At 48.4% G+C, this 25,615-nt stretch overlaps 1 protein-coding gene across 1 annotated transcript; it reads left to right on the top strand.

Moving 5' to 3' along the window:
* Window positions 1-892: 892 nt before the first annotated feature.
* On the top strand, window positions 893-23,961 carry P3H1 (prolyl 3-hydroxylase 1). Its single transcript, XM_053400605.1, has 15 exons — window positions 893-1,439; window positions 6,427-6,579; window positions 7,966-8,155; window positions 9,034-9,165; window positions 9,914-10,053; window positions 11,180-11,269; window positions 11,596-11,648; window positions 13,189-13,310; window positions 13,825-13,952; window positions 15,293-15,388; window positions 18,121-18,271; window positions 18,593-18,710; window positions 20,629-20,704; window positions 22,733-22,873; window positions 23,061-23,961. Exons 1-15 carry the CDS (start codon window positions 948-950, stop codon window positions 23,391-23,393), a joined length of 2,415 nt encoding a protein of 804 aa, XP_053256580.1. The 5' UTR covers window positions 893-947; the 3' UTR covers window positions 23,394-23,961.
* The last annotated feature ends 1,654 nt before the right edge of the window (window positions 23,962-25,615 follow it).

Raw genomic sequence — 25,615 nt, forward strand, 5'->3', positions numbered from 1 at the left:
AGCCTCAGGAGATTTGAGGCGCTGTTCGCTTTTGTAGGCGTGGCCACTGAAAGCCCCTCGAGAAAGAAGGCAGGAAATGGGCGGAGCTTCTGGGAGCGGTGCATAGACTTGCTAAAATTTTAGACTTCCACTAGGCTTCTGAAGTGGTATTACGGGTATCAGCCGAACTTCCCCCCCCTCTTTTCACCCAAGGGGAAACCCAAAGTTTTAAGGTTAGCTGTGACTTAACAAAGTCAGGGCGGAAAGTGCCAAGCGAGAGAAAGTCCCTCCTTTTTCTGATCCAGGTGTTGTTTCGGTTGTGACATTTAAGAAGCGCAATCGGAAAGAAATCTCACTGCCTTCGGTGTAGCTGTGCAGCCCTACCCATGTCTACTCAGAAGCAGGCTGAATTAAAGGGGATTTACTCCCATGCAAGTGGACTTAGCATTGCACCTGCCAAGAACATTTTTGCTTAGTCAAGTCCATCCAGCAGAACACGGACGTGTGTTTTGCTTTTTAGCTTTTTATGATTGAATCTTGAATGTTTTAAACAGCTGCTTCTGAGAGTTTCTTTTTTATTTCTTGAGCCTTCTTCTTTTTTTATAAACCACATCGAGGTTCAAAGCAGCGCATCAAGCTTTGCAATGAACAAATAAAAATAGCTGAATAAGAATTGCAGGAGAGTAGAACACACGTGCACACACACACACACACACACAATTTAAACCGAGCATTAAAAATAAAGAGCACCCATAAAAAAATTCGGCGTGCTTATGCACAAAACTGGGAGTACGCTCAACCTTAGACGTCTCTGCAGATAGGGCGGAGTCTCTGGAAGAAGATATGCCGAAGGCGGGGCCTCCGGGAGAGGGGCGGGGCTATTTGCTATCGAGGGCGGGGCCTCCTCCCCGTCGGGGTGCGTGGCCAGCCTCCCTGCGCGCCCCTTCGCAGCCGGCGAGCGAGCCACGATGGCGCCCCGGGATCTGCTTGCGCGGCCCCTCTTTGGGCTCCTGTTGCTGGCGGCGCAGCTCTCCATCCCTGCCGTCGAGGCCGAGACGGACCTTTCCTCGCTTCCCGCGGATATGCTGCTGGCGGCGGGCACGGAGGCTTACGCCCGCGGGGACTGGAACGCCGTCATCCTGCATATGGAGAGGGCGCTGCGGGCGCGGGAGGCGCACCGGGCGCGCCTGATCCAGTGCCGCTTGCGCTGCGCTGCCAACAGCACCGACGGAGCCCCGTCTCGCCCGGCGGAGGGCGAACAGCAGCACCCGGCGCCTCCCGCCGTCGGAGAGCGGCGCCCGCTGGACGACCTCCGCTTCTTCGGGCAGCTCCTCCGCCGCGCCGGCTGCCTCCGCAAGTGCCTCCCCGACGGCGCCTCCCGCTACCAGCTCGGCGAGGAGACGGAGCTGGAGTTCCGCAAGCGCAGTCCGTACAACTATCTCCAAGTGGCTTATTTCAAGGTAGCCTGTTCACTTGGATCGAGGACTGATGGCGATAGGATTTGGGGGGGGGGATCATTTCAAATGGATCGGGACCTTCTCAGGGAGGAAAGGAGTCACGGGAGCCCATCTGGGGGATCTATCCAGCTTGGTTTGGATTCCTCCTGATCCTCTCTGCGTATTTACCGGGGAAGTAGGCCCCGTCGAGTTCAGTTGGATTCAGTTTTAGCAAAAGTTAGATGGGGTTGAAGAGATGGTTTGATGCTGCTGCTTGGAGCCCTAACTAATTTTAATATTCCTTTAAGAATGTGAGAAGAGCTCAAATCAAGTCTAGCATCCTGTTCTCACAGTGGCCAACAAGATGCCTACTGGGACAGCTTTGTCAGCAGATCAGGAGGCTCTTAATCTCAGGGTTGTGGGTTCGAGCCCCACATTGGACAGAAGATTCCTGTGTTGCAGGAGGGTGGTCTTGATGACCATTGGGGTCACTTCCAACTCTTAAAGGTAAAGGGACCCCTGACCATTAGGTCCAGTTTTGGCCGACTCTGGGGTTGCAGCGTTCATTTCGCTTTATTGGCTGAGGGAGCCGGCGTACAGTTTCCGGGTAATGTGGCCACTTACCTTCCCGGCAGAGTGGTACCTATTTATCTACTTGCACTTTGACGTGCTTTCGAACTGCTAGGTTGGCAGGAGCAGGGACCGAGCAACGGGAGCTCACCCCGTTGCGGGGATTCGAACCGCCGACCTTCTGATCGGCAAGTCCTAGGCTCTGTACAACTCTTACAATTCTGCAATTCTGTACCATGGAAACTGGCAAGCAGGCCCTGAGTCATCCGTGTCCACTCTCCCCTCCTGTAGTTTCCAGCAACTGATATTCAGAAGCATTGCTTCCTCCAACAGTGGAGGCAGAAACATAGCCATCAGGGATAGTAGCCATTGATAGCCTTAGTTTGGCTAATCCTCTTTTAAAGCAGTCCAAGTTGATGGCCATCATTGCCTCTGAATTCCCCAGGGCTGGCCAATTCCCAAGAGACTGCGATCTACTCATAAAGACTAGCAGTGATCTACCGTCTTTTGGAGGGTTCAGGTCAAAGTTGTTGAGCTTTCTTGAAGGAGGAGGCGCAGGGCAAAAAGGTTGAGCGTTTTTAGGGGAGCAAGACTTCTTTGGGGAATCCAGTGATCTACTGGTGATCTACTACAGACATCCACTGATCTACCGGTAGATCACGATCTACCTGTTGGACGTACCTGCGAGTTCATTCACTGTCTGAAGAAGCATTTTCTTTTGTCGATCCCTGATTTTCCAACATTCACTTTGATTTTAATATTCATGTCCAAAATTGTGCTGTCTCCACACCACTGTCACTTTAAGCCTCACTGAACATGGTGGTGCTTACTTCTGATTGGCATGCAGGGTGAGAAATTATTTTCCTTCTTGAACAGTAAGCTGTGTGGCCTTTCAGTGATTTAAAATGATAGCAAGTTCAGGACACAACCTAAAGTCAATACAAATGCCACAAACATTTGTGGTAGCTAAAGCAAAGCCTCCCCAGTTCAGAGCAGTATACTTTCTCTTATGATGGGACTTAAATAGCAATGGCAGTCTCTCTCCCCATGCTTGTGGCCTTCAATGCATTCAATGTATTTCTGGAGACAGATTGTTGGGCAACATGGACTTTTACTCTGATTTGGCAAGAAATCTCCTTTGAAATCTCCTTTGAATCAAAGTTTTTATTTTGAAGATACAGCAATGGGATAATTTAGGAAAGATGGAACTGAGAAACAAGGGAAACAATGAGAATAGGGAAAAAGCTTGAGAGAAAGGGCTTGTACCTATGGACCTCACTGCCACTTGGTGGGCTTTTGAAAGAAAAAGATCAGTGGCCACTAGTCAAAATGCCTAAGTTGAACCTCCAGGTTCAGAGGCAGTTTAGCACAAAACACATTTTTTTCATGCCCTGCTGGTGGGCTTCCCAGAAGCGCCCCCCCCCCCCACTGTGGAGAAACAGGATGCTGAAGTTTAGTGGCTAGGGCAGGAGGTCAAGTATGGCCCTTCAGGCCCATTTATCTGGCCCTTGGAAATCTCCCCAGGCCTTTTGATGACTCTGCTTTGCACTCCAGATACTTCCCCATCACTAGGACATGGCCCTCAGAAGATTTCCCAGAAGGGAATGCTGTCCCCTGGCTGAAGAAGAGTCCCCGTCCCTCCACTAGGCAGTCCTGGCAGTAGGGAAAACACTTCCCTGCCATCTGACATCGTGTAGGTTGAGGTCAAAGAAACGTTAATAGGTTCGATGGAAAGAAACAGAGAAACCAGGCTACAGGTACTGAGACTGGAGGAAGGAGAGAGAAAGAAAACAGAAATTGCAAAGCCGCTAAGAGACAGAGCTGAAAAGCTGTACTCTCTTTCGCAACTCCACCTGCAAAATTGGGTATAATGATAGCGGTTTATCGTGCAAGCTCGTAAGGATTGTAGCTAGATAAATGCATGTGAAATACGCCAAGTGCTTAAAAGTGCCATACAGAGGTTGAACATATTATTAATCGTATCTGTGTAATAAACTGCAGCTGTGGGTGAAAATAATCACACTAGGAGCAAGCAAAAAACAGCACCATCTGCATCTCGAAAAGCATCCATTATCGGAGAAATGGTTTTGCCGTTGCTGGAAATCGCAAGCAAGGAGAGCACTGTTGCCCTCCAGTCTAGCATGCAGGCTTCCCATTGAGACTTCTGGTTGGTCACTGTGGCAGGAGGATGCTGAACCAGGTGGGCCACTAGCCTTGGTCCAGCATGCATCAGATCTGTCTCACATCCATGCTTAGGACTGGACCTGCCACTGCATTTCAGCCCCAATCCTGCTGCCGCTGCCCCCATGGATGAACCTATGGGCTTTCTCTTTTGCCTCATGCACCGGTGGCTGGCTCAGCTGCAATGCCATTGACCAATGCCTGGACTTTGCCCGAGTCCTGGAAGTATCTCCCCTTTGTTGGAAGTCTGGGAAAAGTTGGACAACTGAATCTGCCACTGGAAATCTGAGGTCCTTCCAGATTTCCTGTAGCACAATTGGAAAACGAAGGACTACTTTGTCCTTATATAGGAAACAGCCTTGTAGAAAGCCCTGGGTCTCGGTTGCAATGTCTGAACAGAACAAAGCAGAGATGGAGGAGCTGATGAGTTTGAGCTGCCTGGATTCATGGACAGTTATTGCAGAAAGGGTTTTGCCTTTAATCACTTTTCCAGTTCTGAAGAGTTGACCCGGCCTGTCTCTCTTATAGTCTCCATCCATTTGTCTGCCACATGTTCACTCTAGCCACTTAGAAAGCGTTTTTCTTGCTCCTTCCCCTGCAGCCAGAAGTTCAGCCCTTCCTCTCTCGTCTCTCTCTCCTCCCTACTTCCTTAGGAGGGGCGATGTGCCACGTCCATAGAGGGGCTGCGCAGGAAGACGCAAAAGAGGGGGGCCCTCCCCCGTGGTCTCAGGTTTCAGAGCCAATTCAACAACTGGAGTGGAGAAAGCAAATATGGAAAGAGCCAGGCTCTCTTTCTCCCCCACCAAAACCCCGTTGGCTTCTCTGCGGCTGATTCCTAAGCTCTCCCCATTCTTAAAAGGCGAAAACCCGCAGTTTAATCCTCCTGCTATTCCTGTCTATCGGATAGGGTGATTTATGTGCTCCAGTTGGCTGCCCTGCCTTCGCAGTGAACTGCTTGTGGGGTGTTTGCATGCCTTCCTGTTAGTTTTGGGGGGGCCCTCTCTAGAAATACTTTTCATTGTGCATTCGTGCAAAGCTGTGCTCATGATGTCATCAGGATGGTTAGACGCGTTGCACAGACACACGCCTTCTTTTACGATTGTTGCCTGTTCCAAAACTTCCTGCTGGAATCTTTTCGCAAATATTCAGGTTCTTGTTTTTTGATTAACAATTACGCTTTATTGTTTTTAGAAAACACAATCCATTAAAACAGCTACAAATCACTAAGCAGGCATTAATAACAGCAGCAATCAGGTTTTTCCTCCAAAAGCCCTTTCGTATATATATATGTATATCTTTTAAAAATTAAAATATAGGAATAATTTTCCAAGTAATAAAACCAATTAAAAACCCAGCAACAGCATTTTTTTTACTAAGAAATAGGGGAGGTCCTTTAAGAGGGATCTGGCCAGCTTGTTCAAGATGACTTCTAAAGCAGAAATGTTGGAAGCATTTCATTGTCTATATCTCTCAGCAAACTTGAATGGAGTGGCCATAAGAAATCTCATTCATTTTTTTCTGCTTTGATGTGCTGTAGCTCCAGAATTGCCCCTCCAGATGGCAATAATGGGCTAACCCTAGGGAAGCATCACAGAACCGTGAATAAAGCAGAATGATGTGTGTGGACTGTTGCAGAATTCACACAAGCAATTTGGAGGGGGCTTTGAATGGTGGTAGAATGGGGTGTGGGAGGGGCAGCCTTTTCTGCCTTGGGCAGCAAAATGTCTTTGGCTGGCACTGAAGCTCTCAAACAGCAGGGCTTGTTGTTGCAATTTTGGTAATCTCAGGTTCAGCACCTCTGCATGTGTAGAAACTGGACTGTTATACAAAAGTAAAACATTTTATCTGCCCAGGCTCTTGGTTTTTAATTGGGAAGGTCACTTGGATGTAACTTGGCTGTTTTCATGCTCATTTTTTAAAAGTGGGGTAGGGAGAATATTTAAGATACATACTTAAGATGCATATTTAAAAAGAACGATTTGTTTGCTGGTGTGTTTGCATCTGATCTTAATGTCTGTTAGGTCTGTTTTTGTTGTGCACTTTAAGACACCTAATCATCATCATCATCATCATTATTATTATTTTCAATGCTTCGCTCACTTTGGCCTCTGATACTACTCTTTACTAGCATATTCCCCGCCCCACAGAGGTTTGGCTCAAACAGAATGAGACCCCCCCAGACTGTGAAAGGCTCCCCACCTTTGGTCCACCAAGTTTCATCTCATGCACTCAACACTGTCTTTATTCCTCCCTCCCTCAGATCAACAAACTCGACAAAGCCGTGGCCGCAGCCCACACGTTCTTTGTGGCCAACCCTGACCACATGGAGATGCGGCAGAACTTGGACTACTACCAGATGATGGCTGGTGTCAAAGACTCTGACTTTGTGGACTTGGAGGCCAAGCCGCACATGGTGAGAACGCCATTGGCCACTGTACGTCACCCGTGCCCAGATTCTCCCCCCAACACACATATGCATAGAGAGAGTCCATATCCAACACACATATGCATAGAGAGAGTCCATATTCTGCCCACAGGAGCCAACTCCTAGGGCCTGAGAGATCTCCAACCCCCCCCCAAATAAAATATTTGAGGGGATTGTCCCACCCCCCTCAAGTTGATGGGCATTGCCATTCAAATGGTGTGCGTGACCACCTTATATGATTGATTATGAGGGGCGGGGCTTACCTCCCCCCTCCCCAATATTTTATTCAAAATATTGAATACCTCTGATTCTGCCTATGAATTACTACCTAGGTTGGTCCAGAATCTAGCCTGGGCTACATAAATTCCACATTTTGAGCCACAAATGTGGTCTCCAAATTGGTCTTTCTGTGAACCGTGTGGCTTTGCAGAGGAGGCTTAGCAAGTAGGTGTCAGGGTTCAATCCTGTCCAGGCCTGAAACCGGGGGACACCTGTAAGGAGGAGGGGAGGCAGAACCCTCCCCCTCGCCACAAAAAAATAATCTCCAGCATCCCTCAACGTTCAAACACGGTCATTCCAGCCATAAGACTGGAGCTCTCCACAGCAGCTGCTTGGGTTCCTGACTGGAAAATTCCCACCACAGGGCCTAGAGGTGGCAAATCCTGTTTCACCGCCTGAGGCAAAATTGCTGCTGGCCCGCTCCCCTTCTATTGCCTGAACCTTCCAGTTCTTGCAAGAGCCAGGGTTCTCCCCAAAGCATTGCAACTTGAGTTCCCTGCTCAGGGGCAGGCAAGATGAGTGGCAATACCACATGCTGGAATGCCTCATTCTTGCTGACAGTGGCGGGAGCAATGGGGTGAGCTGGTCCAGACCAGAGCAGCTACATTGCTTGTTGAGCCAAACTACTTCCAACATATAACACTTTGCTTGTGGGATTTGCACTGCTGGCCAAACTGCAACTGGGCCAAGTTTGAGGCGCTGACGTACAATGCACGGTGCTTCTTACTGTACACCTGAGAGACGGCCTGCTCCCTTACGTACCTCCTTCCGGTTTCAAAGATCCCAGAAGCCCTCTCCTCATTGACCTGCAGCAGGGCCTCCAAGGTGAGTGCCCCATTCTGGGGAATCCGACAGGCACCCACCCTCTGTGCTTTCCAGAAATAACTGAAGGAATTTTTGTTCTGACAGGCTTTGCCAACTAGATAAAAAGGGTCTTAGCCGTGAGCCTTAATACGGTCTGAGAAAGGATTCCTCCAAGCATATGCTATGTGCAGTCTAGCTAAGATTGAGGTTGGTGGACTAGCTTCCAATCTGTGCTTCCCATCTCTCGCACAAGTTCTGACTGCTTCCCATGCTTTCCCCTTTTTTTTGTAGGAAGAATTCCGCCTGGGTGTGAGTTACTACACGGAGGAGAAGCCCCAGGCGGCCATCTTGCACCTGGAGAATGCACTACAAGCCTACTGGGTCGCTGACACAGAGTGTCGAGCCCTTTGCGAGGGGCCGTACGATTATGAAGGCTACAACTACCTCGAGTACAACGCGGATCTTTTCCAAGCTATCATTGGTGAGCCCCACCCAGAGGCCTGAGTATTGTGGACGAGCGAAAGAAACTCCATGAATTCTTTTCTCTAAATGCCGAAGCGCCCCATTCAGTTTGTGGCTGGACTGCACCACTCAGGAGCAGGGGACGTGGGTGGTGCTGTGGTCTAAACCACTGAGCCTCTTGGGCTTGCCGATCAGAAGGTCAGCGGTTCAAATCCCGCAGCAGGGTGAGCTCCCGTTGCTCTGTCCCAGCTCCTGCCAACCTAGCCGTTCCAAAGCATGCCAGTGCAAGTGAATAAATAGGTACCGCTGCAGCGGGAAGGTAAACAGCTTCTCCATGCACTCTGGTTTCTGTCACAGTGTTCTGTTGTGCCAGAAGTGGTTCAGTCATGCTGGCCATGTGACCCGGAAAGCTGTCTGAGGACAAAAGCCGGCTCCCTCGGCCTGAAAGCGAGATGAACGCTGCAACCCCATAGTTGCCTTTGACTGGAATTACCTGTCCAGGGGTCCTTTACCTTTTTTTTTTTTTTAACCACTCAGGAGCATACGAAGTGAAGAGGGATGGGAGTTGGTTTGCCAATGCAGTCTGGGAAAATTAAATCCAAACCACAGCTGCAAAGGGGCAAAGCTTGCATTGAATGGCAAGTCCTGTTTGCAAAGGAACAGTCAGGAGCTCACTTTAAGGATTGTTCCTTGTAGCCACAGCCTTTCCTGCCCCACACCTGACGTCACATATAACATTAGGTGTGGGGTAGGAAGCCATGGCTTGTTCTGTCCTGGGTCTGATATGGCATACAGCGTGTAGGTTACTGCCTCTGGCCTGCAAAACCCCCTCTAACTCTCTGGTCCTGTTTTTAAGAAGAAACCTGGTTTGTCGTCTTTTTTTTTTTTTTTTGCCAGATCACTACACACAAGTGTTGAGCTGCCAGCAAGGCTGCGTCACAGAACTTGCGTCTCAGACCGGAAGTGAGAAGCCCATTGAAGACTTCCTCCCATCTCATTTCAACTACCTTCAGTTTGCCTACTACAACAGTAAGTTGAGAGAAAAGGTCCAGGCACAATGGTTTTTATTTTTGTGGTAAGAAACTGGCCTGCTTCCCCCGTCAGCTGTTTTACTCTGTGCCCCCTTTCCAGGAAAAATTATCCTTTGCACCCTCATGATATCACATACCTAAAACGCACCATACATTGTACAGTATACAATAAATGTGTTTGCCTAGATAATGTGTTAATATATACACTTTGTAACACCCAAAGAGGCTTCTAAGCGGTTTGCAAGTACAGTGGTACCTCTGGATATGAATGGGATCCGTTCTGGATCCCCGTTCACATCCTGAAGTGAATGTAACCCGTGCGGGTCGCGATTCGCTGCTTCCACGCATGTGCGTGACATCATGCGCATGCGCGAGCGGCAAAACCCGGAAGTAACGCCCCTTCAGCGAAGCGGGAGGAGAAATGGAATGGGCTCCGTTTCTCCTGCTGTTTCGCTGAAGGAGCACTGCGCAGAGAGGGAGAGATTTTTTTTCTTCTTGTTCTCCCTCTCTAAAACTAGGTGTGTTATGGTCGGGTGCGTCCTATAGAACAAAAAATACGGTACATTCTCCCTCCACTGCTATGCCTCTGAATAGCAGTTGCTGTTGCTCCCAGGTCCTGCTTGCAAGATTCCCCTTGGGGGATCTGATAATCCGCCCCTCTGGACCAAATGGGTGCCTGGCCTGATCCAGATGCAGGTCTTCTTCTTCTTTTTACGTCCTTATGCAGGTTCTCTCCCCTTTTCCAGGCGGCGACTACGAGAAGGCCATTGAGTGTGCCAAAACCTATTTGCTCTTCTTCCCTAATGATGAAGTGATGAAACAGAACCTGGCCTACTACACAGCTGTGCTGGGGGACAACCTGGCCACGCCCGTACGCCCCAGAAAGGTGAGTGTCCCGGTGGGTGCAGTACAGGGGCTCACGGGTACAAGGAAAAGCACACAATAAATATTGAAACTAAATAAAAGAGCATATTATAAAAAACAGCACTGAATCAAAACAAAACCGTTTTAAAAACACAACAATGCGGTGGGAAGCATAACATACATACACAGACAGAAGGCCTGCCAAAACACAACAGCCAGTTAGTGGCCAAAGACCTGTCTGAACAAGAAAATAAAGTCTTTTCTCCCACAGGGATTCTTAGATAAATGTTATTTTTTTCCATTTTACACATATTTGCTGATTTTTTTTTTACATCAATCCATATTCTGCATTTTCTTCAACTTAACTCTCCTCCTTTCTGCAGTTACTTATTTTATATCTTTTTATTACTGCCTATCCCATTTATATTAGAAAAGGAAGTCTTTGCCTACCAGCAAGAGGAAAGCAGAGAGGGGACCATCCTAGTATGGAGTGAAACTTATTTTTTGTAAATTTCTTCAGTGACTGGGGTCTTAAAAATATGCTTTGGGGTGTGAGGAATTCAAACCTGCTATTCTTTTTGTGATCGGACAACATTTAGCTTGATAAGTCTATGTTTGATGAAGAGGCACATAAACTGCTTTCGGAAACCAAATAATTTTAAGTTTACCTTCTGTAAATGTCAGGTAACCATAAATATAACTGAAAGTGCTTGGCAGCCATTTTTGATTATTTCTATGCAGTTTTACACACGTTTCGCTTACTAAGCAAAAGTAGATTATATCAATTCAATCAAAATATGTTTCAGATTCCTAAGTCGTGTTACGACTTTTTAGCACCCCTCCTTTTTTGGAATTCAAAAGTTGAAACAATTCAACACACCCCTACTGGCCTAGGCTCCCCGTGAAAAGAAGTTCCACAATCTGGGAGCAGCTACTAAGCCCCTCTCTCTCACCAAACATGCCTGGGAGGGTGGCAGGATTAGGAGAAAGGCTTCCCTAGGAGATCTCAGACCCCAGGCTGAGGGAGATCTGGTCCTTCAGCTGAACCACGCCACAAGGTTCCCCACCCCTGTGCTGGCTAATCGAGGAATCTGTTTAATTTGCCCGCTTCTAACTTTTCTGCCCTCCTTTTCCCCCTCTCCGCTCAGGATGTTGAGCTCTATTGGAGACGCAGCCTTCTGGAGAAAGAGCAGCTTTTCTTCGCCTACGACGTCTTTGGGATCCCCTTCGTGGACCCGGTAAGAGGCGGCTCCTTCGGCCTGGCACCCGTTCTGTTTTGCCCTTTTTTTAAGGAAAGGCGGATGAGGGGAAAGTGCAAAGTATGGGGCGTAGGGCTTTGAGGTGGGGAGGTGACAGAGCTGGCGCTGTGTGAGTCAAGGAGGAAGGGATCTGTGGAGAGCTACATGTTATTGGACTACAGTTCCCATCATCCCCAGTTTCTGAGTACAACGACTGGGCAGCTGAGACCAGGAAGCTCAGCAGGCCCAGAATTCCACCACCCCTGGTTGTAAGTTTTCGGGGAATTCCTTGCGCTAAGTTCTTTTTCTCTCCCCCTGTTTTTAAGGACACTTGGACACCGGAAGAGGTGATACCGAAGAGGCTGCAAGAGAAGCAGAAGTGAGCGCCTTTTTCAGTAGACTTTCTCTCCCCCACCCTTTTTTAATGCTTTTATATCCCACTTTTTCCTTCAAGGAACCCCAGGGTGGCTTCCATGGCTCGCCTCCTCATTTAATCCCTAGAACAGCCCTCCAAGGCTGAGAGGCAGGGACTGGCTCCAAGGTCACCCATTGAGAGCTTCATGGTGAAGTGGGGATTTGAACTCTGGTCTCTCAGGTCCTAGTCCAATACTCTAACCACTACACCATGTTGGCTCTCTGCTTATGTCTCTGCCTGGCTTGTTCTCTCTGGCTGCCTTATAGCTCGGAGCTAGGCTTTTGAAGCTGGCTCTCCTTCCCACATCTGCATGGGAACTCTTCTCCCCAACCGCACTGCCCAGGCCGGCGATTGGCTCCATTCCAAGGTCTACCTGTTAATAATAATAATAATAATAATAATAATAATAATAATAGTAATAATAAATTATTTATATCCCGCCCTCCCCAGCTGAAGCTGGGCTCAGAGCGGCTAACAACAGTAAAAGTAACACAGTTTACATAAAACCGCAATCAATTAATTGAAATACATTCTAAAATCAGTTCATTCTCAAATCAATTCTGAATCAAATTAATGGCAACCATTGGGCTAGTGTTCTATGAGGATTACAGAAGGAGGGGGTCAGACTGTGCCTTGGCCAAAGGCCTGGTGGAACAGCTCCTTCTTGCAGGTGCTGCAGAAAGGTGTCAAGTCCTGCAGGGCCCTAGTCTCTTGTGACAGAGTGTTTCACTAGATCGGGGCCACAGCCGAAAAAGCCCTGGCTCTGGTTAAGACCAGCCTAACCTCCCTGTGGGACGCGGGTGGCGCTGTGGGTAAAACCTCAGTGCCTAGGACTTGCCGATCGTATGGTCGGCGGTTCGAATCCCCGCGGCGGGGTGAGCTCCCGTCCTTCGGTCCCAGCTCCTGCCCACCTAGCAGTTCAAAAGCACCCCTAAGTGCAAGTAGATAAATAGGTACCGCTTTATAGTGGGAAGGTAAACGGCGTTTCCGTGTGCTGCGCTGGTGCTGGCTCGCCAGAGCAGCTTCGTCACGCTGGCCACGTGACCCGGAAGTGTCTCCGGACAGCGCTGGCCCCGGCCTCTTAAGTGAGATGGGCGCACAACCCTAGAGTCGGACACGACTGGCCCGTATGGGCAGGGGTACCTTTACCTTTAACCTCCCTGTGGCCCAGGATCTCCAAGATGTTTTTATTTGAAGACTGTAAGGTCCTCCGTGGGACAAACCAGGAGAGGTAGTCCTATAGGTACGAGGATCCTAGGCCGTATAGAGCTTTAAAGGTTGAAATCAGCACCTTAAACCTGATCCTGTACTCCACTGGGAGCCAGTGCAGCTGGTATACCACCAGGTGAATGTGATCCCGCGACGAGGACCCTGTAAGGAGTCTCGCTGTGGCATTCTGCACCCTCTGGAGTTTCTGGGTCAGTCTCAAGGGCAGCCCCACGTACAGTGAGTTGCTGTTGACCTTCCCGCCGATGACGCCGCCCTGTCTCTCCATTCTCTGCAGGGTGGAGCGCGAGACGGCAGCCCGCATCTCGGAAGAGATAGGCAACCTCATGAAGGAGATTGAGAACCTGGTGGAGGAGAAGACGAAGGAGTCCACGGACATGAACAAGCTCGTGCGAGAAGGTGACAGGGCAGCCTGGGGGGGTTTTGTGGCCAAGGGAAAGGGGTCTCTTCCCATGGCTCCAGCTGTGTTCCCAACTGCAGGGACTAATCCCTTTTCTTGGGCATGGGGAACCTGCAGCCCTCCATAAGGACTCCCAACTCCCTTTAACCTTGACCGTTGGCTATGTTGACTGGAGATGATACAGGTTTCAGCAGCATCCAGAGGCGCCACACCCCTTACATGCCTCTAACCTAGCTTCTGCCGCCTCCTCTCTGGTTAGACTGCTGCAGTGACTTACGCATGGGGCCGCCCTTGAAGACAGCTCCTCAACTGAAGCTAGGGCAGAGCTCGAGATTGCTGACTGAAAGGACAAGGCTTGGGACCTCAGCTGCACCCAGCGGCCAATTGGCTCCCCCAGAGAACAGCTCCCAGCATCCCTATGGGTTGAGGGTTGATGGGAGGTGGAGACCAACAGCATTTTGAAGGGCCTCCAGGTTCCAGAATGCCTCAGCTGCTTCTTGTTGCCTCACACAGGAGGCCCCTTGGTGTACGATGGGCTTGGCATCACCATGAACTCCAAGCTGCTCAATGGCTCCCAGCGTGTGGTGGTGGACGGCTTTCTGTCCGAAGAGGAGTGTCGGGCGCTGCAGAGGCTGACCAATGTGAGTAGCTGCCCCTCAGGTCCCAACACAGCACTGTGGATGCTCCGGGAGGCTGCGGCTCACTCTAGAATCTTGGTCCAGGGTGGTTCTTTCTCAGCTCAGCTGCCTTAGCTGTTTGTCTGACCCTAGAGATGCACAGGGATTGAACCACGAGGGGACTGCTCTCAGGTTCTGCCATTTGGCCTGAGATGAATCCTGCTTGAGGGACGCGGGTGGCGCTGTGGTCTAAACCACTGAGCCTCTTGGGCTTGCCGATCAGAAGGTCGGCGGTTTAAATCTGCACAATGGGGTGAGCTCCTGTTGCTCTGTCCCAGCTCCTGCCTACCTAGCAGTTCGAAAGCACGCCAGTGCAAGTAGATAAATAGGTACTGCTGTGGTGGGAAGGTAAACAGCGTTTCCGTGCGCTCCAGTTTCCATCATGGTGTTCCATTGCGCCAGAAGCAGTTTAGTCATGCTGGACACATGACCCGGAAGGCTGTCTGTGGACAAACACTGGCTCCCTCAGCCTGAAAAGCGAGATGAGCAACGCACCCCATAGTCGCCTTTGACTGGACTTAAATGTCCAGAGGTCTTTTACTCTCTTTTTTTACTTGTGGTTTTCACCACAACCCCAGAAGAAAAAATGGATTGAAATGTTCAGTTTTACTTGGAGTAGACTTGCTAAGATGTGTAAGACTGAATCAGATAAGTGCTGGAGATGCAATGAGGTTGAGGGTATGTTCTTTCATGTGTGGTGGACCTGTAAAAGAGTATTGGGAAATAAATAATAATGAATTGGAAAAAAATGTTTAAAAGCACCTTTCCTTTTTGTTGGGGATGATTCAGATGGAAATTCCCAGGTGTCAAAAATGGTTATTTATATGCCACTACAGCAGCCCATGTTTTTTAGCTCCAAAATGGAAATGGAGCGAGGTTCCCAACCAAAGAAGAATGGCAACTTAAACTGATGTAATACGCGCAGCTTGCGGATCTAATGTATAGAATAAGAGAACAAGAAGAACATTCGTTTAAAGAAGATTGGAAAATGTTTATTGAATACATGGCAGGGAGGGGAGTTGTGTACACTTGAAAACATTGGCAGCATTAAGATAAATCCAACAATGTAAATAAGTATCGATGGAAGTAATAATGGAATACGGAATGGTTTAGTTTATATAAAATATGCAGGGATTTATGCTATGTAAAATGAACCATGGAGACAGAAGGGAAGTCATTGCTATTTTAAGGTTGTATAAATGAATATTCTAAATTGTAAAGCACAAAATTTAACACACACAAGTAGAGAGAGAGATAAATGTTCAGTTTTATATATATATCTTCTCTACCCTCTCCCAATGCAGGCAGCTGCCTCTGCCGGTGACGGCTACCGGGGGAAGACCTCCCCACACACCCCCAGTGAGACTTTCTATGGCGTCACCGTCTATAAAGCACTCAAGGTAAGTCTCTGAAAGAGCAGAAAGCTGTGCTCGGACTTCTGGGGGGAATCCAGGACACAAGAATCTAAGGGGGGGGCCTGCTGGATCAGGCCGATGGTTGACCTAGTCCAGCATCCTCTTTGCACCGTGGGAAACCCACAAGCAGGATTCGAACACAAGACCCCTCTCCCCTCCTGTGGTTCTGCTGGTATTCAGAAGCATCGCTGCCTGCTTGAATGGGCCTGTTTCCTGTGTAAATCTCTGTCTTTGACGCAGACGGAAGTTGCTTTCCGTGATGTTGGGGCTGTAACAAACACAGAAAGCATTGTGGCCTCCTCAGCTAGATCCCAACCTTACTGTGGAATAAAAAGCCATGGCCTTTTGTTCCCTCAACTTTTGGGGAGTTTTGAATTGTCGTTGTTAATTTTTCTTACCGATAAATGTTTATTATTTTTGTTTTGTTTTTTTATAATAATTTTTATTGAGTTTTCCATATTTGTCATAATCACATTTTGTTACATATATCAATAACCTTAAACATTGCTCGACTGAGCACCGACCTCCTTCCCTCCCTCTTTCTGACTTCCAAACATGTTTACCAAATTCTTAGCATCTCTATAACCCCCTTTTTACTTTCTATCTTCCTTTAACATTTCACCTCATTATATGTAAATCAGCTCCTTCTATTCACATTACAAAACATTCCAACTCAAACCTACAAACGATTTCAAATGTTTGCAATTTTCTTTCATATCAAATATAAATTTGCTCCAGTCCTTTTGAAACAGTTCGCCGTGCCGATTCCAGATCTTCCCCGTTTGTCTTTTTTGTAAACAGCTATTGAGGTGGTTGTTTTTGCTGTGTGTGTACCATCAAGCGGCAGGCCTAGGATAGCTCAGCTGGTAGAGCACAGGAATCTTAATCTCAGGGTTGTGGGTTCAAGCTCCAAGTTGGGCAAAAGATTCCTGCATTGCAGGGGGTTGGAGTAGATGACCCTTGAAGAACCGTCCAACTCTGCCGTTCTGTGATTCTGTGAAATGTCATGAAATAAACAAATGAACCAGGTGCCTGGGTCAGGGAAGATGGAGCACAGGACCTGTTGTCTTTGGGGCAGTAGTCCATTTTTAAAGCCAGTGAGGGACCAGGGACAGGCCGCTGGAAGAGATCATCAGGGGAGTTGGGCTGGGTGATCATCAGTATGCAGATGATACCCAGCTCTACCTCTCTTTCAAATCGGAACCAGTGAAGGCGGTGAAGATGCTGTGTGAGTGTCTGGAGGCAGTTGGCGGGTGGATGGCGGCCTACAGATTGAGGTTGAATCCTGACAAGAGAGAAGTACTGTTTTGGGGGGACAGGGGGCAGGAGGTGTATGGGGACTCCCTGGTCCTGAATGGGGTAGCTGTGCCCCTGAAGGACCAGGTGTGCAGCTTGGGAGTCATTTTGGCCTCACAGCTGTCCATGAAGGTGCAGGTCAATTCTGTGTCCAGGGCATCTGTCTACCAGCTCCATCTGGTATGCAGGCTGAGACCCTACCTGCTGGCAGACTGTCTCACCAGAGTGGTGCATGCTCTGGTTATCTCCCGCTTGGACTACTGCAATGCGCTCTACGTGGGGCTACCTTTGAAACTACAACTAATCCAGAATGCGGCAGCTAGACTGGTGACTGGGAGTGGCCGCCGAGTCCATATAACACCGGTCCTGAAAGACCTACATTGGCTCCCAGTATGTTTCCGAACACAATTAAAAGTGTTGGTGTTGACCTTTAAAGCCCTAAATGGCCTCAGCCCAGTATACCTGAAAGAGCGTCTCCACCCCCATCATTCAGCCTGAGGTCTAGCTCCGAGGGCCTTCTGGCGGTTCCCTCCCTGAGAAAAGTGAGGTTACAGGGAACCTTGCAGAGGTCCTTCACGGTGGTGGCACCTGCCCTGTGGAACACCCTCCCATCAGATGTCAAGGAAATAAACGTTTAGAAGACATCTGAAGGCAGCCCTGTTTAGGAAAGTTTTTTATGTTTGACCGTTTATCGTGTTTTTAGTATTCTGTTGGGAGCTGCCCAGAGTGTCTGGGGAAACACAGCCAGATGGGTGGGGTATAAATAATAAGTTGTTGTTGTTGTTGTTGTTATCTGGAACTTGAACCTCCTCTGTGTGCCTCATAGGGCCCTCGTATCTATGGGACCGCCTCTCCTGGTATGCCTTGCAGAGGACCTTAAGGTCCATGAATAACCATAGTTTAGCGGTCCCAGGCCCTAAGGAAGTCAGACTATCCTCCACCAGGGCCTTTTCAGTGATGGCTCTGACCTAGTGGAATGCTCTGTCCCATGAGACTAGGGCCCTTTAGGATTTAACCTCCTTCTTTTGGGCCTGTAAGTCAGAGACATTCCGCCTGGCCTTTAATTTGAATTCAGCCTGATCTTTTATTTCCCTTCTCTTCCTTCCCCCTCCCCTTTTATGAAGATCACCCGCTCTGAGACCCCACAGCTAATTCTCCTCTGGCCTCCTCGCTGGCCCAAGTAGGACCAATTCAGCCAGCTAGCCCTGGGGATTATCTAATTGATTTTTGATTTTTGAATTTTATTGTTATTCACGTTTTTATACTATATTTTATGCTGCTTTTATAATTAAGTGTTTTAAAGTGTTTTAAATTTGTTGTTAGCCGCCCTGAGCCCAGTTTTTGAACCGGGAAGGGCAGGGTATAAATAAAAAATTATTATTATTATTATTATTATTATTATTATTATTATGCCTCCGCAGCTGGGACAGGAAGGCAAAGTGCCCATGCAAAGTGCTTACCTCTACTACAACGTGACCGAGAAGGTCCGGCTGGTGATGGAGTCCTATTTCCGCCTGGACACACCCCTGCACTTCTCTTACTCCCACCTGGTGTGCCGCACTGCTATTGAAGGCAAGTAGGGCATTCTGCACATCCTCTTGCGCAAAACACCCTGCCTCAGGCCACACCCCCTCACCAGGCCACACCCCCTCACCAGCCCTGCCTCACACCCTCTCTGGGTGTTTCTGGCCTGGCTGGAATGTGTCCTCCAACTCTCGCCAGGCCTCTTGCCTGCCTGGAGTTTGCCTTTACAAAAGCACCATGAGGACTAGGAACGTGAAGGGCTGCTTTCTTTCGAAAGCCGGATCCTTCGGGTAATTGAATCTTCGCTGCCAAGTGTGGCAGGCTGGCCGCAGTGGTGCAAACTTTCAGCGCTGCCTGTCTCCCTTGCAGATAAACAGGAAGACCGGGCGGATCCGAGCCACCCTGTACACGTGGACAACTGCATCCTTAACGCAGAGGCTTTAGTGTGTGTCAAAGAGCCGCCAGCCTACACATTTCGGGACTACAGGTAATGGCTGTGAGGAAGTGGAGAGAATGAAAAATTCCTTCTCCACTGACAACAGCAAGGCACTGCGGTGGTTGTGCTCCTGAGCAGCTTTTTGACCTCTTAAGGAACGGCACAGACCCTGTGCCTCTCTAGATCAGCCTTTCTCAACCTGTGGGTCCCCAGATGTTGTTGAACTACAACTCCCATCACCCCTAGCTAGCAAGGCCAGAGCTCAGGGATGATGGGAGTTGTAGTCCAACAACATCTGGGGACCCACAGGTTGAGCACCGCTGCTCTAGATGTAGTTGGACTACGACTCCCATCAACCCCAGCCAGTGCACCCGCTGGTCACGGAAGATGGGAGTTGTAGTCTATAACATCTGGAGGGCCACAGCTTCCCCATCCCTGGGCTAAAGGCTCCTGGGAGCACCATCCGGAAAGGAGGCTGTGTGTTGTGTCCCTGCATGAGTAGCTGCTCTGCTGATGGGGAACCTGAGGATCTCTAGATGTTGTTGGGCTACTGCAGGAGCTACCAGCCCCAGCCAACATGGCCAGCAGCCAGGGGTGAGGTGGGAGTTGTAGCTCAGCAACCTCTGGAAAGTCAAAAGTCTCTCACCTTGTTCTTAAGAAAGTTGGCAAGGTCTACCTGCCTGAAGACCAGCCCTTTTAGGACAGTGGTGGGGAACCCTTTTTTCTGGTGGTGGGCCAGGTCAGTCAGCAGGGGTATGTGTGTTACAGGATTGCATAGTTCACTCCCTCTATCCCTGGAAGACTTCACACAAACAAACACACACTGGGCTCATGTCATGACATCTGCCTTGTTTCTTTTCTTTAAAACCTGTCTATCCCAGGTTTTTCCACCAGGGGGCCTCAGAGCCGCTCCAAAGGCTCATGTCACCCAGCATGAGAGTAAAGCGATTAAAATACCTATTTAAAATAATGTAAGAGCAGGCTATCAAAAGACCAGCATAGGGAAGACGTGTCGGGCACAGGTGGCCAACCTCTGCCAGCTTATTCTTGAAATAGCAACTTGCCGGAGTCCAGTGTCCGGTTCTGGGCATCACAGTTTTAGAAGGATATCGACAAGCTGTAGCATGTGTGGAGGAGGGCAACCAAGAGGATTAAAGGGTCTGCAAGACAAGCCTTATGAGGTACGGTTGAGGGAGTTGAGTATGTTTAGCCTGGAGAAGAGGAGACTGAGAGGTTGATAGGATAGAGCCATCTTCAAATAGGCTGTCCCAAGTAAGATATAACAACCTTGTTTTCTGTTCTGTGGGCTGCAACGCTGGCACCCAAGGGAACTTGTTTGGTTCACCTATCTGCATACATTTTGCTCAGCCCCTTCTGCTCAGAAGGACTTGGCGGGGTTTCCAATTTCCATCTTGAACAATGAGGACTAGAATCCCTCTTTTTTTAAAAAAAAAAAAAGGAAGGAAGGAAAAGGGTAGGCAGTTCTGATGCATATTCCCTGCACTATAACAGAGTCTGCCTTTGCTCCATAATGCACTGCAAATTAGAGTCTGGAGCAGCAGTTGCCATTATGGTGCCCACGGGTGCAATGGTGCCCCTGTGGTCTTCCCTGGTGTTTGTAGAGACTCTGAGGGCCCCACCCCATGGCCACGTGGTAGCAAAAGACCAATTATCTTTTTTCTCCCCTGAGAAGAACATAGAGCTGAAAGGGGAAGTGTGACGCTCTTTCTCTCTTCCTCCTCCAGCTCTGCACCCTTTTTCAAGTCTCAGATCTGTGGATGTGCCCACGACGCTCTCTTAAAAAGGCAAATGAGCCCCGTGGCCAAAAAACATAGGCAGCCCTTGGGAAGAGGGTCCTTTAAGGACACTTCCAAAATGAACCAGGTGAAAGTTCGTCTGTGTGTTTCTCCGCTCCACCAGAAGGAAAGGCATAGACATAATATCTCCCCCTCTCCTCTGCTAATTCTAGTGCTATTCTCTACCTAAACGGTGACTTTGAAGGAGGAGCTTTTTACTTCACGGAGTTGGATGCCACGACAGTGACTGTGAGTCGGTCCTTTCTCTTTGTGTTCTGTGCTCTTTCGTGTGTCTTAGGGCGAAGGGAATCCCCCCTCCCCAGGTCATCTTTGCTAGACTCCACAGTCTCTGTGTTACCCTTGGTGCAAACGAGCCAGCCCTGTATTGCCTCCAATATTCACCCTGCTCAGAGTAGACCCACTGAAGTTAGTGGATTTCATTCATTTCAGCGGAGCCACACCCCTTCTGTGCTGGATTCCGATGTCTTTCGTACATTGCACAAATAAGCATAATTGGATCTGGACACATCAAAGAAGCGTTTCAGTTAAATGCATTGCAAGCTTTGTACAGTGGCACCTCTGGTTAAGTACTTAATTCGTTCCAGAGGTCCGTTCTTAACCTGAAACTGTTCTTAACCTCAAGCACCACTTTAGCTAATGGGGCCTCCCACTGCTGCCACACCGCTGCTGTGTGATTTCTGTTCTCATCCTGAAGCAAATTTCTTAACCTGAGGTACTATTTCTGGGTTAGGGGAGTCTGTAATCTGAAGCGTATGTAACCCGAGGTACCACTGTATAAGAAATCGGGTTAGCAAAAACGGAACTCCACAGCGCCATCTGGTGTCACGGTGTTAAAATGCACAAACCAACGCATATAAAGCGAATTCTCTTTGCCAATGTAGCTGAGTCGTAGTTCTCTCTTCCGCTTAATGTTAGCAGTTATTCCAGGGCTCACCAACAGATGCACCGGTGCCCCCCTGAGTGCCCATGAGGTCTCTGAGCCTCCTTCCCACTCACTCAGTGGCCCTCAGTTGCCACATGGTGAGAGTGGTTTGTTTTGTCTCCCCTGAAACTTCCTTCCTAGGAGGAGGAAGTTGGAAGAAGGAGGAAGTTGGAAAAGTCACACTCTTTCCCACTTCCTTCAGATCTGTCTTTTTCTGGGAGTGGCAAGAAGGGTGGGGGTAAATACTTTTTTCTTTTCTTTTTTAAATCCTTTTTATTTGATTTTACAAAAATAAAACTATAACATTCCAAATGTATATCCACATGTAGATATTACTCTGAATCTCACGACTTCTCCCCACGCCCTCCATGGCTCCTATTATTAACATTTACAGCTGCATATTATTCCATACTCTATATTTCATATCAGTCCAAATTATTCATGGTAGATAAATAGATAATTTATTACGGTCGGAGACCAAAATCCTTGGTATCTGTTACATTACAAGTGAGATTAAAATCCTGCTAATGTTTCCATCTGCTTGTCGTGGTCTCCTAGATCAGTTATAAATTTTTCCCATTCTTTTTTAAAGTTTTTGTCCTCTTGGTTCCTGAGTTTCCCAGTCAGCTTTGCCATTTCAGCTTGGTTTGCCATTCCTCTCTGGTAGCGACTTCGTCTTCCTTCTATTTCTGGGCTAGTAACATGCGAGCGGCTGTACATAAAAAGTCTTTTCTGCTCCTTTGGGATGTCAGTACCTATAACTCCTAATAATAAAGCTTCTGATTTTTTTCACAAAAGTTATTTTAAACATTTTTTTTCATTTCATTATATGTCATCTCCCAGAAAGCTTTTATTTTCTTACCCGCCCACCACATATGATAAAAGGTACCTTCTTTTTCTTTACATTTCCAGTAGGTATTTGTACCTGTTCTATACATTGTTGCTAACTTACTAGGAGTCAAATATGAACAGTATTTGTTCATGAATCCTAATGTGCCCACTGGCCTAGAAAGGCCATTTGCCTTCCAGGTGTTTGGGACTACAACTCCCATCAGCTCCGGTCAGCACAGCTATCCCGGCAGGGAGCAATTCAGTTTGGGGTGTGCTGTCCAAATCAAAATGGTCCTCTGATCATTTTTTTAACGTTATATTTTAATCTTGTTTTTAAGTTGTATTTTAATCAATTGTTTTTATACCTGGTGTTAGCTGCCCTGAGCCCGGTCTTGGCTGGGCAGGGCGGGGTATAAATAAAATTATTATTATTATTATTATTATTATTATTATTATTATTATTATTATTATTTATTATTATTATCCCCTTTGTTGGTTTCCAGGCAGAGGTTCAGCCCCAGTGTGGCCGGGCTGTGGGTTTCTCATCAGGCTCCGAAAACCCGCACGGCGTGAAAGCTGTGACCAAGGGCCAGCGCTGCGCCATTGCCTTGTGGTTCACCCTGGACCCCCGTCACAGCGAACGGGTATGTAGAATGGCTGTCGCTTTGCCTCACTCCTCCTTTCTCAACCCCACCATGCCCTTCTTTTTCTCCCTCCCCCATATCCAGGCCTACCCTGTTCCGATGGCAGTAGCCTGACAGATAATAATGAGAGCTGAACCCCATCCCACCTCACCCCCTGTAACTAAGTCTCCTTCCTCATCCGCCGCAGGAGAGAGTCCAGGCCGACGACCTGGTGCGGATGCTGTTCAACACGGAGGAAACAGAGTTGCCTCCAGAGAAGGAGACTGTGGTGGAGAAAGAGATCGTAGCAGAGAAGGAAATCGTGGCAGAGAAGGAAATCGTGGCGGAGAAGGAGATCGTGGCAGGGAAGGAAATCGTGGCGGAGAAGGAGATCGTGGCGGAGAAAGAGATTGTGACGGAGAAGGAGATCGTGGTGGAGAAAGAGATCGTGGCAGAGAAGGAAATTGTGGCGGAGAGTTCCACGCCAGCCCCAGCAGAAGACCCCGAGCAAGACGCCACTTTAGGGAAAGACGAGCTGTAATCTCCTGCACACCAACACACAAATGCACACAACCAAGAGAGCCCAACGAGAGGCATCAACAGGCAGAACTTTTGGGACACCGAGAAGCATAGTGGGCCACCAGCCTGTGGATTGGGACCCTCGTCCGGCACACAAACAAGACTGAATATGACCAGCACCCAAGTGCCTTACATATGGTTGCTGTGGCCCAGGAGGATTTCTTTGGGGGGAGAAGGGGGAAGCTTCCTGTTTTCATCTGCCTCTTCCCCTCCCCTGATGTTCTGTTTCTCCAAAGGAGGCCACACCACCAACTGCGTTTTCTTTTTCCTTTTCTTTTTTTAAGGGTCCGGAGGGGTAGCCAGTTTTGGGGTCGCAGGGAAAGCTCTGCTGCCCAGAGACTTGAATTCAAATCTCCACTCGGCTGCGAAACTTAGCAGGCGACTTGTGGGCCTGTCGCCGTCTCCAAATCTAACCTACCCCACAGGGTTGTTGTGAGGATAAAAGCAGAGGCAGCCCAACAGGCCCTGCCCTGAGATCTGTGGAGGAAGAGTGGGATGCAAATGTACCAAATAAAATAAGATGGATACCACTTTCCTGCTCCGGAACAAGTAAGTGTCTCGTGTAGGTGGAAACCTGTCTTCATACAGAGGTAAAATTTGCATTTGTTCCCCGCCCTCGTTTGCCTCTTGCCCCGCCCACCACGAGCATGTGGCCCCTGGAAGGTTGCCTAGAATGGAAAGTGGCCCTTGGCTTGAAAAAAATATTCCCTACCTTGAAGTAGAGGCTGAATGGCCATCCGTCAGGGGTGCTGCAGTTGAGTCCTCCGTTGAACAAAGGGGTTTTAATTCCAGAATGACCTCCAAAGCCCTTTCCAGCTCTAAAATTCTATGATTCTGGGTGTCCCCCAGTGGCTTGGGCACTGTATGTAAAATGAAGTAGACAAAAGATTCTGCCTGTAGGCTAAAGCAGACACGACACAAGAGGAAACTAAACAGTGGAGGGAGGAGGAAATGAGATGATGTGCTGACACGAAATGGGGAAAAGGAGTTCAAAAACGGGGAACGTTCAGTGAGATGAAGGAAAATATATGTCCTAGGACAGGGTAGTTCAATCTGCAGCCTTTTTGGCAGCCCTCGGCAACATTCAAGAAAAAAATAACCTTAAAGCCTTAAAATTTTACTTTTTATGTCATGCACTATTAACAAAAGCGCATGCAATCTGCGTATTAAATTTGTTTAACAATTAAATCTTATTAGTTTTGTATTTAAATATGTATTTAATTAAATACATGGTTTATATTAAATGAGTTTAACTATATTGCAAACCCTTCAATTTACAATAGGGACAATTTAATTCGGCACGTAGCCCATAGGTTTTTGTGCCAAAATACTCTTGCTGTCCCCTTGGTATGAAAAGCTGGACTGCCCTGTTCTAGGAGGTTTCTTCAAAAGTAGTTTTTAGGTGGAGCGCTGGAGATATTTGAAGGAATGTCATTTCGTAATTAAGGCGCTGCGGCAGAAAATAAGCAGTTATACGAAACGGGAGGAGGTCTGCAAGATTAGAGACACACAAAGGGACTGTAGAAGCAGATGAATGGGAGAGAAGTGCTTTCTTAAGGAGAAAAAGGATGTTTCTAGTGAAGAGAAGAAAGGACAATAAACACAGTGACAGCAAAGAGAGCAGTGCAAAGAACAAGGCCCAATGGGAGCCTGGAGAGGAGGAATGCGATGTCTTTCAGTTAAAGGTGAAGGGACCCCTGACCATTAGGTCCAGTCATGACCAACTCTGGGATTGCAGCGCTCATCTCGCTTTATTGGCTGAGGGAGCCGGCGTACAGCTTCCGGGTTATGTGGCCAGCATGACTAAGCCGCTTCTGGCGAACCAGAGCAGCACATGGAAACACCGTTTACCTTCCCGCCGGAGCGGGACCTATTTATCTACTTGCACTTTGACGTGCTTTCGAACTGCTAGGTTGGCAGGAGCAGGGACTGAGCAACGGGAGCTCACGCCGTCGCGGGGATTTGAACCGCCGACCTTCTGATCGGCAAGCCCTAGGCTCTGTGGTTTAACCCACAGCACCACCCGCGTCCCTTGTCTTTCAGTTACAAAGGAGCTATCGCATCAAAGCAAGTGGTTCACGTGCAAAAGGTCCTGGATTCGCTCTCCCAGGTAAGGCTGGGAGAGTAAACTCGGGTGAGTCGCTGTCAAGCAACATAGACAACACTGATCTAAACACAGACCAG

This window comes from Podarcis raffonei, chromosome 8, assembly GCF_027172205.1.
Source record: "Podarcis raffonei isolate rPodRaf1 chromosome 8, rPodRaf1.pri, whole genome shotgun sequence".
Taxonomy (NCBI): domain Eukaryota; kingdom Metazoa; phylum Chordata; class Lepidosauria; order Squamata; family Lacertidae; genus Podarcis; species Podarcis raffonei.